Source organism: Dipodomys merriami, unplaced genomic scaffold (genome assembly GCF_024711535.1).
Source record: "Dipodomys merriami isolate MVZ:Mamm:240054 unplaced genomic scaffold, mDipMer1.0.p SCAF_2, whole genome shotgun sequence".
In the NCBI taxonomy this organism is placed as follows: Eukaryota; Metazoa; Chordata; class Mammalia; order Rodentia; family Heteromyidae; genus Dipodomys; species Dipodomys merriami.
In genome coordinates, this window is record NW_027203381.1 from 71,208,950 (window position 1) to 71,223,144 (window position 14,195).

General features: G+C 42.3%; 1 protein-coding gene across 16 annotated transcripts in view; it reads right to left on the bottom strand.

Annotated features, from left to right (window-relative positions):
• The window catches only part of Kalrn (kalirin RhoGEF kinase), a 611,632-nt gene that overhangs the window by 405,553 nt on the left and 191,884 nt on the right, over positions 1-14,195 (bottom strand). For all 16 annotated transcript variants that reach the window (XM_070030027.1, XM_070030026.1, XM_070030024.1 and 13 more), the window contains exons 2-3: positions 11,056-11,130; positions 5,126-5,240 (exon numbers count right to left, since the gene is read on the bottom strand). In XM_070030027.1, the coding sequence (XP_069886128.1) occupies positions 5,126-5,240; positions 11,056-11,130 (190 nt within the window). The remainder of the gene's footprint in view (positions 1-5,125; positions 5,241-11,055; positions 11,131-14,195) is intronic.

Genomic DNA, 14,195 nt, shown 5'->3' on the forward strand with positions numbered 1-14,195 from the left:
AGGAAACCCTTGCAGTTTTTACCTCCTCTTTACTTAACTGTCTTTCCTGGCTTCTTTGTTTGTCTTTTTTTTTTGGTGACGCAGCACAAAGGCAGTTCTGACTTTAAGTTCAATTTAGTTTTTGCTGGAATCAGTAGAACAAGAGCAAGAGCAAATGTTACCAAATAACAAGTCAAAAATAAGGGCACCTTGGTTTGATTGGCATCAGAGAGTAACCTGTCCTAATTTCTTGTCATTTATTCCTCACTAATATGATACCTGTATTAATTGATAGAACCCTCAACATCTCAGCAGCACTGTGAGAGCAGTCAAGTGGCATGTACAGCACCTGGTATGTACACTACACGCCCTTGGGAGCAGCAGAAAGATTGTGACCAAACAGACTAACCACAACGATGAAGATAAGAAAGTCAATGCAACACTAATTACTCACAATTCTGAACTAGAGGTAATGCTCAGAAACCCCCATTTCTAGCATATGGTCAGCTCCCAATAGTCTACATCGTGGGACCTGTCAGTATTTGTTTACTCTTGGGGTAGATTTTCAACCCTGTCTCTCAATTTCTAGGAATATTCAACAGCTGATTGTATCTGTAGAATATTTCCTTCTTACTCCTTTCACACATAAGAAACTACAAGCAGATAGCAAGCCAGAATGATTTTTAAGCTAGATAAATGTAAGATGGGTGACAGTTGGAAGAGATAACATGAAACTCATTAAGACCTCCATCCAGGTCCTGACTCAAAGTAAAGAAATATTTATTGAACTGAATGGAAGAAAAGTCAAATTAGAAGATCCTTATTGTCTTTTTCCTACCTTAATGCTCTGTTATTTCTCAGAACTAGGTGCTGGAAGACCTGGAAAGGACCCAGGACATAGGTGCCCAAACTCATCAGAGCACAGCAATAGAGGCTGACAAGAGTCATCCCAGGCTGAGATGAATCCCGAAAAGCTAACTGAGGACTAATGAAAGTTCTCACATCTAGTATAATGGCAGGTAATGTCCCAAATTGCCACCCAGAGTCCAGAGAGATTAAGAAGCAATTCTATTAGTATTGGTGCTATAATCTAAGGCCTAGAATCTTAGGCCTTAGATTATATAGGAATGAAATAAGGGATGCATCTGTTGGTGGAATGGTATTACTTTGTTCTGAGGTCCTGGATTTTATGTTTTGTTTTGTTTCCCAATATCACAGCAACCTAGAAAAGAATCAGAAATTACCTCATCTTCTAATCCAGTTCAAGAATTCTCTCTACAGCATCCCTAAGGTAGGGACCATCCAGTGTCTAGGGACCCAATAAGAAGTAGCAGTACTGCTGCTGGACAGCTCCCAGGTGGGAGAATATTTCTTCACTTCAGAGTTCTGATCTCTACTTGGAGATACAGCAAAGACTATCCTGCTTGCCCTCTACAGGATAGCTCTTCTGATACCTGAAGTTGGGAGTCACTTCTCTCTTCCATTCTCATGCCTTCCGATAAACAGTCCTCATTCCTTCAACTGCAGACATGATTTGTGGGTGCTTCTCTCTCAACACTGACTGGTCTATGACACTGGCAATTTGGGATATTGCAGAGTGGAATATAATGGTCTTAATATAGCTTGACTTGCACAACACATCAAAGGACTGCTTCTTCCAATCATTTCTGTTATCAGAGATCATTTGCTTAATCTCTTCTAGAATGTTGCCCACCTTCCCCACTCCCAAATGGCCATTGTGCAGGCTGGTTCCTTAGATTCCAATATCTTCATCACTCACTCTTCCTTACTAGTCTGTCTTCTGCTAACGGGTTCATGTCTCACAGTACCAGTAGTCACCTCCTGTGCTGCCTTTTGCTGTTGCAGGTTTGAACTGTGTCAAGGTTTCCCTGACTTCCTCAAAATATCTCTTCCCACACACCACGAATCCTCGATCTAGCTGGCATACAGAGGTGCTAAATACTTATTAAATAATAAATAAATGCATGAATAAATGAATACCAAATTTCACCTACAGACTTGATCACACTGTCTGAAGTAATATAGTCCATTTCCAAACAGAAGCCTCTTCTTTTAACATCCTGGAGCATGACCCAGGATGAATAATTTCTTCTTATTAAAATCATCCACCTGGGGCTGGGAAGGTGGCTCAGTGGTAGAGCGCTTGCCTTGCATGCCTGAGGCCCTGGGTTCGATTCCTCAGCACCATATAAGCAAAAAGAAAAAAAAGCCGGAAGTGGTGTTGTGGCTCAAGTGATAGAGCGCTAGCCTTGAGCTGAAGAGCTGAGGGACAGCGCCCAGGCCCAGAGTTCAGGCCCCACGGCCGGACCCAAAAAATAAATAAATAAATAAAATAAAATAAAATCATCCACCTAATCTAGCTGTTCATTTTACAACTCCCTCTTCTCTCTCAAAGTCATGGCTGGACAGCAGAGTAGCTCACTAAATTCTTGAGCTTCCCTACCAGATGTCACTGTCTTTAGAACAACTCTGATGCAGGTTCCATCTCCAGACATTGTCATGGGTGACCTGGTGGCCAAAAAAACCAGGAAGTGATTGGGGCATGACTACTGGTAGTCTCTGAGTTTGCTCAGGTGCCCACATTCCCAGGAAGTTTAAGTCCCTGGGAATGGAGACAATAGATTATCACAGATCAATTCTTTCTCCTGAATATGACAATAACATTACTGCTGCCCACCTTCTGGAGCTCCTCTTTTCTCATAAGCACAGAACGTATTTTTGTAACTTTGTGTGTATGAAAAGCAGGGAGACTGCATGTATTATGCTCCTCCAGTGATAATGTATTCTTTCTCTTGTTTTGCTTTTGGTGGAGGTACTGAGATATGACTATGGCTTCTTACTAGACTTGTACTTACCACTTGAGTCACATCTCCAACCTTTTTGGGGGGCTTTCAGTTACTTTTCAGATAGTATCTTGCCCCCTAGATCTTCCCAGCTATGTAGAAGGAATAGGTAGGAAGACAGAAACAGAAACACATTACACCAGGCCTGCTAGCTTAGATAGAGTCTCGCTAGTTTTTTGCCTGGACAGGCCTTGAATCAGCATCTTCCCAATCACTGTCTTTTGAGTAGCTGAGATTAGAAGCATGACCATTCATGTGTGACCCTTCTCCTTTACTTTTATGACCTTCCTCTCAGCCTCTCTTGTGTTGGGGTTTCATTGCTTTTCATTCAACAGAAATATTTTCTTTTAAAAATAAATTGTAATCCATTTTGTCACAATCTTTAAGAAGTCAGAATGAAGAAAAATGTTTTTCCAACTCTTTCCTTTTTTATTCTAAAAATTGGGCCTCTATTAGTTGCAAGTATGTAATGAACATGCAAGGAAGAAAAAGGCACCTTTTATGTCTCCTGGAATTCCAATTTCTATCCTATGAAAACTTCTCTGGTAAATTGCTATAGAGAGTACCTAGTTTTGTGCCTGTTGGTAGCATGTTTGGGGAAAGCACTTTTAAAACCTGATTTGTCTGTAGATGGCCAAATTGCTGAATTACCTAGATCAATCAAGGATTACTTAGTCCATCTTCTTGCTCCTGAAACATGGGAACATTTCTTCACTCTAAAGACCTCTGCGGAGGAGTAGGGGAGCTAGTAGGGGAGGGGAGAGGATCTTTTATTCTTTTATTCTTCAGTTCATTGTCTCATGTACTCAAAGCTTAGAATTTTTCAGATATAATCCAAATCTCTTTTACTGGAGCTTAAGACTCTTTTATCTTTTTTCCTGGTCCCCAGTGGATATCATAAAGAAAAAAAGAGAGACTTGTTGATGTCTGTTTGTTCACAACCTTCTGCTTGGAGCTCTCTGGGGCTCACCATTCCATTCAGCATCCTTCCAAGCATTTGATAACTGCTCTTAAAATCCCCTTTACCACCTGCCCATCACCATCTACCAATCCTTTTTACATTTTCCTCCCCCACAGTGCTCTGAAATATGGTGCTTGCCTCACTTGACATCTGCTTGAAGAACTTAATCAGCACATTCAAACATATCCCAGGTCTCCTCACAAAGGCAGCTCTGACGATATAGCTCGTCCATGTGACTTACTAATTCTCCCACAAGATGCACTGATGCAGGAGATGAAGATTCTGAAAGCCCAAGGCACCACCTCTTATCTGCCAACAACGAACACTTCACAGGCTTTAGCTCTACAAGGCACAGGGAGCACAGCCCTTGCTGGTGGAGATCAAGGACCAAGGGTGGGAGAGAGCATGGGGAGAGGACTGGAGTCAGGGTTGGTGAGTTCCAAGCAAGCTCAACCACTGACCTCTGTGAGCTGCTCATGTCCTGCTTCAGCCCATTCCCTAAACAGAAGGCAAAATGTATTTGCCCAAAAAGCTTCTTTTTCCCCCAAAAAGCTCTCTTCTGGCTCTCACATTCTGTGAGTCTCTAACAAGCCAAGGTCTCCCTCCCTCCCTTCTCAATGCACTAACCATGTCCTAAGTCTGTCTGTTACCACTTGCCTCAGTGGCCAGCAGCCACCTACATAATGCTTCTCCATCTTTCCTTCAGTATCACTCTCTGCTCCAAAAAAGCCTTTTAGATATCTCCCAATCTCTCTACCCAATGAAATTTTAATACTACGCACTAATATGCATCTGTTCTTTATGTAGAACCGCTCTTACTGGCATATGGGGGTAAAATTCACTTGATGCCTTCCCGAATCAATTTTCACCTATCTTGGAGGCACTGCAGGACAAGGGCCACCTATAGCTAAGTGACACAAATGGAGTTATTTACCCCAAACTCCAAGCACCTCAGATCTGTTCCTAAAACTATGATTCTAAAAGGAACCTGTTACACAAGCCAGAGTGGGACCAGCCACTGATCTCAGCAGCTTCTCATTCCTCCACCCCAGGCCACATTGTCTCCTGGTGCAGACCCCAGACTGGTCCTCTCAGCCTGTGTCCTCCCCTCTGCCCATAGTTCCCACTGCCAGCTGCCTTTTCATTCACACAAATCTCAGCAGGAACCATGGGAGTGATGGAAACAGGGAAACAATGGAAGGAGAGGTTCCAGGAATAATGAGAATGTACTCTAAGGGCCCCTGGCAGAGATGCATACTTTTTCAACTCACTGGCATCAGCCCAGCTCTCTTCCCCTGTAGGCCATTCCCCTTCACCTTACCTTGGCACACTGGCCAAATATGTCACAAGTTTCCGCAGGTCTTCCTGTCTTATTCTGTCATGATTGCTGCGAGCAGGGAAGGTCAAGATGGGTCCACCTCGCTTGTCACGGCCCCCTGTGGAAAGCAAGAAGAAGGAGTTTAAGAAATGCATCTAGGAAAGTCAGCCATGGAGAAAAGAGAGTCCAGAGTGCTGGACAAACAGGTGGCAATATGATGCCCAAGGAAATTGGTCCTTGCTTAGAACCAGTTGGAGGTTTAAATATATGTAACACATTTGGCTTTGGTAAGTGTTTTGAGGTTTCTGCTGTCTCATCTGTAAAAAGTGAAAACCATAGGAGCATATCACAGCACTGTTGCAAAGAATAATGGGCTGAAACCTGGGAAGTACTTTAAAAAGCAGAACTCTCTACACCTATGAAATGGTTAGAAGGTGATTACGACTGCTCATATTGAGAAAACAAGATGTATAGAGGACTTTGTCTTTAGAAACTTAACCCCCAGTCACTCCTTTCTGCAGACCTCTGTGAAGTGAAAGTATGCAATGAACTGATAACCACAGTGGGGAAGCCTTAGAGTATACATCTAGGCAGCATTGCAGGGAGATTTTTGGAAAAAAAAAAACATTGAGGGCTAGATGTGGTGGTACATGGCTGTAATCTCAGCTATTAATGGGACATAGATCAGGATGATCACAGTTTAAAGCCAGCGAAAGCAAAATTCAATGAATAACAATGTTGGCACAAAGGAACCCTTACACACTGCTAGTGAGAATGTACATTAGTGTAGTCATTATGGAAACAAGTATAGAAGTTCCTCAAAAACTAGAGAACTACAGTATGTTCCTCCTATGCCACTCCTGGGCATATAGCTGAGGGATCTATGCCTGAATACTATAGATACACATATTTATACATATACACATATTTATAACAGCACTATTCACAATAGCCAAACTATGGAAACAGCCTATATGTCTGTCCTTCAATTGATGAGTGGATAATGAAAATGTGAGAACCTCCATCCCTACTGCTAAGTACAATGTGTATTTTTCAGGTGGATCCCAGAGGGTAGGAATGAAAAAAGTTTCAAAAAGGAGACAGAGATGGTGGCATGATCTTCAACAACATACTGCTTACTGCATACTGCTTACCTGCTGAGCAAGGTTCTAGTGCTAGGGCCTAAAGGACAAGAATACAGAGAATAGAGGAAGTGGGGATGCTTAGGTGTTCTAGAAATGGCAATGAGCCCCTTCTGTACAGGCATGACAAGGCTCAGGAAGGCTAAAAGATGTTTCTTTGATGAAGTAGAGAATAAATGGTGCTCACATCCTCAGGTGGTATCGTGCTCCAATTTGGGCAAGCAGATTAGGATATGTTTTGAGGGGTGGGAGATACACTTCAGAAAACATACCAAATGTTTTGTTCACACAATAGTTTTGTACAGAGAAAGAGAGATGGGGGTAGAGGGAATTCAGTGGCTCATGTCTGTAATCCCAGTTACTCAGAAGACTAAGACTTGAGTATTACAGTTTAAAGCCAGCCAGGCAAGAAAGTCTGTGAGACACTTATCTCCAATTATCCAGCAAACAGCCAGAAGTAGAGGTGTAGCTCTCTTGTTTGAGCATTGGCCTTGAGTGAAAAAGCTAAGAGATGGTGCCTAGGACCTAGTTCAAGTCCCAGTGACACTAAAAGGATGGTGGGTGGTAAGAGGTTATTCTACCATTAGAAAGTACCAATCATGAATGGAGCAAAACCCCAGCATGAGTATGAGGGAAGGTGCTGGACAAAGATAAAGTTCTTTACTGTAGAACATCCCAGCGCCTTAAAATATTAATGTAATCTACTGAATGTTCCATATCCAGGGGAGAAATACTGGGGGGAGGGAGCTTTCATATGCAGAATTTCCCAGGTTTGAGAATAGAGTCACTTTCCTTGTTTTGAGGATCATCCTGTGAGACTATGCAACATACTTGAGACAGGGTACAAATAATTGTACTTCACTGGCATGGACTTCCCTGGAAACAATGATGGCAAAGGAAGCTGGTGAGAGAGGAGGCGGCAGAAAGGAGTTCTCAGGATGTGTCTAAGGCAGGATGCATCTGAAAATGAAGGTTAGGGGTCCTGCATGGGGAGGTGGGATAGAAGGCACAATGTGTGCGGTTAGTTGGAGGCAGAAGCGCAGTACAAAGAAAGCCAGGGAGGCCTGAGAGCCAGCAAGCTGTGAATGATGTAGAGGGATGGGGCAGGGTGGGAACAGGGGAGGCTCACTAAGGGACAGCCACAGCCGCTGTCTCACACACCCACCCACCCACTCGCCCACATGCAGAAGTAGTTAGGCTGCCCAGATGTCCGTTGCCATGGCAGCGTGCTTTCCTTTCACCTGGTCAAAGCCAAGGTGCTAGCAGAGAGAGTGGCACAACTGTTTGTTTCTCTACCTATCTCCTTCCTTGCCTTGTTCATTTTTTTTTCTCAGAAAGAAATGTAACTGCTTGGGTGAATTAATTTGAGATTTCTTTATTTTGTATAATTTTTGTGTTTTGTTTCTTGCTGGCTCAGAATGTTGCAGGAGTTTTCTGGTTTGGGTTTTTGTTTTTATGTGTATGTGTGTTACTTTTTGTTTTCTTCCTTAGATGCAGCCAGTCATTATCTCCCTGTCACTCTCAAAGTGTTTCTCAGGCATGGTGGGGCAACTGTTCCCTAAACCCAGAAGCTCTTAGCACTGCAGGTGTGGGTGAATCATGTTCACCAAGGCTGCTTAGGAGTGAGCTTCACACTCCTGTTCCTTTGCCCTTGTTTGGGAAGTTTCTACCTGACCCCAGTCCAGATTACCTTCCTGGCATGCAACTCAATGAGCTCCACGAAGCATTTTTATAATTCTCTACCACTTGGGGAGGTCTGTCCTAGTCCTGACTGAATATACTGGGGAAAAATAAACCATGAACAATGAAACAAGGGTCAGAGTATACCTTGTTGGTGTTCATTTACCCCCAAACTGATGGAGAACAGGATGATGTAAGACATTCATATTAAATCCAGGAAGGCCTGCTAGAGAAGGTAAAATGGGAACTTACTTGAAAGGAGAAGAGAGGTTCAAACAGGCAAGTAAGAAGGCACTGCCAGGAAGGATGGAGTATATGGGAATAACCCACAGGATACCAAGGGAATATCAGCAGGATACTGAGGTGTCAGGAAAGATACTGGATTAACTAAGCCACAAAATAGAAGGAAGAGGGCTGTGGCCATGTTGTAGGAGTCCAGGCTGTAAGTCAGGAGACTGGCACTGCCTAGTGGCCGGTAGCACTTCTACCTACATCTTCCCACATGCTCAGCAAGCATTTTAAAAATTGTCTCACCTGTATCACTGCTTGTACTAAAGTCACACTATAGGACCCTCCTGAGGTGCTGTTCAGCCTGTGCCTCAACATCTTCAGTGACTGGAAGCTCCCTACCTACCTAACATCGCATGCAATACCTTTAACACAAATGGGCAAATGCAGCTTCCTGATCTCTACTGTCATAACAACAATAGCAGAATAAAATACTGTTTGTACTATTGTTTCAAAATACACTTGGTGTCTTATAAAGGAATCTATGTAAACCACCTCACTTCCCATACTACATTAATCCCCAGGACTCCTGCCTTCCCTTGATGAGGTGCAATACAACCTATGCACAGTTTCTACTTCTCTATAACTGCCCCCTCTCTCCTCTCCATTTTGTTTGTTTCTCATCAGCCAGACAACTAATGCCTACACAGTGGGCACCTGCATGAAGGGAATGTGCCAGCTCTTGTCCTGTAACTCCACAGCCTTTCCATGAAGACAAGAAAAGTCACCTAGGAACCAAGGTTCTGTGTAACCATAAGTGTCACCACACTGCCATCATCCAGCCCAGCCTCAGGCTTTGCCAGGGTTTCTGGTCCAGGAGACTTCAGGGTGAGCTGCCAAGTCCATGACAAATTACTATATCATCAATAGGAAACAAACCCATTGCCTAAGCAAACACACATGGTGTATTACAGCATGACTCTATTTACAACAAAAGAGTAGCCAGGTACTGGTGGCTCATGCCTATAATCCTAGCAACTCAAGAGGCTAAGATCAGAGGATCACGGTTCAAAGCCAGCGGGGCAGGAAAGTCTGTGACGCTCATCTCCAATTAAGCACCAGAAAACCAGAAGTGGAGCTGTGGCTCAAAGTGGTTGAGTATGAGCAAAAGAGCTCAGGGATAGCACCCAGGCCTTGAGTTCAAGTCCCATGACTTAAAAAAAAAAAAGCAGCAATTGTCCCATAGGCTGCATATGCTAATCCCTGAATTAGCTAGTGAGAAGTTCAAAAGTCTTTTATGTTTTTATTGTCAAGGTGATGTATCGAGGGGTTACATTTACATAAATAAGGTAAAAAGTACATTTCTTGTCAAACTTGTTACCCCTTTTCCTTATTTTTCTCCTATTTTCCCTCCCTCCCATCCTCCCCACCCCTCTTCCCCCGCCCCGCCAAGTTGTACAGATCATTTCCAACATATTGTCTTGTGTATGTCGCTGCCCATTTCCTGTGAGGAGCAGGAATGTTCCTTTTGCATTTTTTTTCTTTTTTCATTTCATCCTACTTTCTTTGCTACCTTAAAAGACATTAAGAGGTCCAGGTGTATAATTAGTATATGTCTAGGATAGTCCTAGCAGAGGATCACAATAGTTCAAGAGCTATGTACATATGACCATATAAAATGATGCTAATTGAAATGAAACTCCAAAACATGGAAACAACAGGTCTTTTTTTTTTGGTTGTTGACCTTGTCATCAATGTCAATCAAATACTTTCTTATTTTATTTTTTTTTGGTTTTTTTTTTCCCTTTGGTTTATCCCTGGCAATCTCTATCTTTGATTCTGGTACCCTGCATCTTGTATATATGTTTATCTGATTTGGGGAAGGGAAGAGAATATCAAAATGGTGAAACAAAGATAAAAGGTGATTCAATGCAGCAATGATACTCACAAGACACAATGTCGGAAATGAACTTTATAACTTTGGCAGGGGGAAAGGAACAGGAGAGGGGAGGGATAGTGGGAGGAAAATGAAGGAATGGATAACAATGTTTGATAAGAAATGTACTCATCACCTTACTTATGTAACTGTAACCCCTCTGTACAGCACCTTTACAATAAAATAAAAATAAAGAAATAAAAAAAGAGGTCCAGGTGTACGAAATGTGTAGGGGAGATAAGTCAGGAGCAAATATTTGGAGGTCATTATTCAGGGGGGGAAAAAAGAGAAAATTCCTAAATACAAAGTTTTTTTTCTTTGTCAGGAAAAAATAGAAGGAGGATCTAAATTTTAATCTCCTATTCATGATCTATTCAGAAACAAATCCAGGTATATCCTCCAAATATGTCTGAGGTGGATTCTCTCTTGTTTATGGAGTGAGTTTCTCATAGTACTCAGTTGTTTCTACCAGGACAGAGGGAGGGGTGAGGAGGGATGTGTACAGGATGTGTGCTCTGTGTGTGTGTGTGTGTGTGTGTGTGTGTGTGTGTGTGTGTGTGTGTGTGTGTGTGTGTGTGTGTGTGTGTGTGTGTGTGTGTGTGTGTGTGTGTGTGTGTGTGTGTGTGTGTGTGTGTGTGTGTGTGTGTGTGTGTGTGTGTGTGTGTGTGTGTGTGTGTGTGTGTGTGTGTGTGTGTGTGTGTGTCCTCCAGAATCTGCAGATGGGACCACAGCCCTCTTTTCTCTGTCTGTCTGCTTGTGCGAAAAGGAAACAGATGACCCAAGAAGGATAGGCACCTCAACTTCTCTTTTACTAATGTACAAGAAAAGTGAGTGTCTGAACAGATGTACACACACACACACACACACACACACACACACACACACACACACACACACACACAAAACTTCTCTAGATCTGTTACAGAGAAAAGCTCATAAATACTCACCAGACACAAAGGCCACTTTTTCCTTTAGGATAGGAAGGACATCGGAAGCTTTCAAACCATCATTCCGAAAAGATCCTAAGGGATAACAAGACAGAAGAATCAGGTAAAAGAGGTCAGCTCGCTGAATCCTTGGGTTCTACCCTTAGCTTTCCATCCCATCATCCAGTCTTGTTCAGGTCCTGTGGTCCAGATAAACACACAGGAGGGCCCCTAATAGAAAGGACACTTCCTTGTGATGCTGACCCCTCTCAAGGAGATAGTTCAAGTCATCTCCATGAGCATCTATACAAAGCTCCATGCTCTGGTACTGCCGTTTGCTGCTGAGCAATTTGAAAATGGAAGCTTGAAGAACACATTTGTGTACTTCCAGTGCTTGGCTCAGTGTCTGTATATAGAAAGCACTTGGGAATTATGTTAAATTAGCCCACTGATATCAAGATGGATTCCAATGCCCTGAATAATTCTTCTTGACTTTCCTCTAAGTGGCACATGGACAATTACTCTTCAATTTACAAGTGGGAAAAGTAAATCATGAAAATCCCACAGCTGAAAGCAAAGTTGATGATACCCTTCTGTTCTCTCTTTCCTCCTCCCATTTGATGTCATCAGCAACAGCCCACAATACAGGACAAGGGGAGATAATAGGGAAGGAAACACACTTCTTTTAGTCTGTTCTTTAAGTCTCACTTCTCAGTTGGAAAGAGCTTCCTGGGTCTAGCTGAGAACTGGAGGTGGAGAAACAGGGAGTTCAAAAATAATGGAAAATAAAGATGTGCCTGTAGAAACAGCATGGCATATCTCAAAACCTGGGAGGCAAAGGACAACCCAGCCTGGTATGGGAAGGAGAACCCAGCTTTCATATGCAAAGCCCTGCAGGCTAACCCACTGTGCCCCCATTCGTTAGCTCAATCATCCCACAAGGTCTCTCAGGGAGAACCACCTACACATACTCCCTTCAAGTCACTACTGGGTCTTTCTTGTATTTTAGCACTAGGTACATGACACAAATGGACCCCAGAGGGCAAGTAGTTCTATGTCATTTCAGTATAGTAGAGTCAAGGACCACAGAGGTACCCTCTACTGCTTTTGTCCTTGAGTTCTTCCGTGGGCCCAAATCTGACTATTTTCAAAGGAGAGCAACACCTTGGTCAAGGACAGTCACCTTTGATCCCTCAGTCTATAACACCAACCCTTTCGACAGACCCATCTAGGAATTTTAGAAACCACTCAAGAATAAGATCACTAGCCTAGGGGATGAAAAATGTGCCTGTGTACACTCAATCAAGGAGGACTAGAGATGTGTCCCCAAATGCCTGCATCCATGGTTAGAAGTCAAATCTTCACCCAAAACCAATTTCTAAAATATATGTGACCATTTTACCTATTGTATTTTTTTTTGTATTTCACTAAACAAAGACAAACAGCTTTTTAAATTCACCAACTGCTTCTCTTTACAAGTTGTCAGATAAGAACTGTGCTGGAGGAACTAGCTGTAATACTCATTGGGCAATGGAAGAGAAAACAATAAACTAAAGAGTATAGAGAGAAAGTTCTGAGTTCAAAGCCTACAGTACTATTTGGCACATTGTAGCCTTAGTTTCTACAGATATTTGTGCCCAAATCTTATCTTCTACACAGACAAACAATAGAGACTAATGAGACTCAATCTAAATTATGATAGCATTGCAAGTCGATACATAAATTTTTGCTGTGTTTTTTGTTTCTTTTCTTTTTCATCCTCATGGAGCAAAGAAACATTTCAACTTCTTCATAGGGAGAACCCTACTTGGGATTCCCAACCAGATAATGACCACTGTTAACTAACACATAACTTATTTGTGTAAAATATTGTTTATAAATAAAAATAACCTTTTATTCATGAAATATGTATTTCATCAGTTTCAAATATTCTCTTTAACATCAATTCTTCTTCTTCTTCTTCTTTTTGTCTGTCAGGGGCTCGAATTCTAGGCCTGAGCACTGTCCCTCAGCTCTTCAGCTCAAGGCTAGTGCTCTACCAATTGAGCTACAGTGCCATTTCTGGTTTTCTGGTGGTTTATTGGAGATAAGAATTTCACGGACTTTCCTGCCTGGGGTGGCTTTGAACCATGATTCTCAGATCTCAGCCTCCTGAGTAGCTAGGATTACAGGCATGAGCCACCGGCACCCGGCTTTCCATAACATCAATTCTATACATTTAACTTCTATAGAAAAAAGTGTTCAATATAAAAAATTAAATTCCATTTTGTATTTTCTCCACCTATTCACAAATTCAAAATAAGCAATCCCAAACAAATGAGATTTTTACAATGAGTCCACATAATCCTGTTCTCTCCTAAACTCCTGTCCTATTTTTCCCACTGCTTCTCTTCTCTTCTCCTACTGCATATACAAGAGGAGCCTAATTCCAAACAGTTCCAGCGCTTTACTTTTGCAACTGCTAATGGAAACAAAAACATCCCCACCCTATCTTTTTCCCACTCTGATCTGCAGGGATCAAGAGCAAGTGGGAGCTCCCAATCTCATCTTGTACATTTACCATGCCCCACTTCTTTCTTGCTCCAGGTTCCAGGACCTGAGGGATAGCATGCAGCTCACTCATGCAGCTAGTGATCATTACTCCAGTAATGCGAAATGTCCTGGGTTCAGTTGTTTGTTCTCAGATTCCCAGAACTTTCTCATCCCAGGCCGGAGATCTCCCCAACCAATTCAACTCACTGCTGGGTGATCTGCCTGAATCTGAAAACCTGAAGTACCAGGATTTACAAAATCTATAACTATAATCATTTCCAACAGCAACAACAGCATGATTTTGCACATTATAAAGAGTTTGCTCCAGGGTCTCTTTAAATAAAAGTTCCCTTAGTGGTTTAAATTAGTTTTTCATTTGCCAAAAATTGAATTACAAATAACTTTTCAACAACACATGTATTATGTAAAGCCAAGTAGAGCTAAACTAATTAGCCTAACAGCTCAGAAATTGGTGACCTTGCATATAAAATCTATTTGCACTGGCTGAAGATCCTATGTATCAACTTCCCCAAGGCCCCCATGAAACCAGCTGTTGGAATATATAATAAGGGGTAAGTTCACTGAACACCAAACAGGATTAACAAAATAGCAACATTCTTCTCACAATC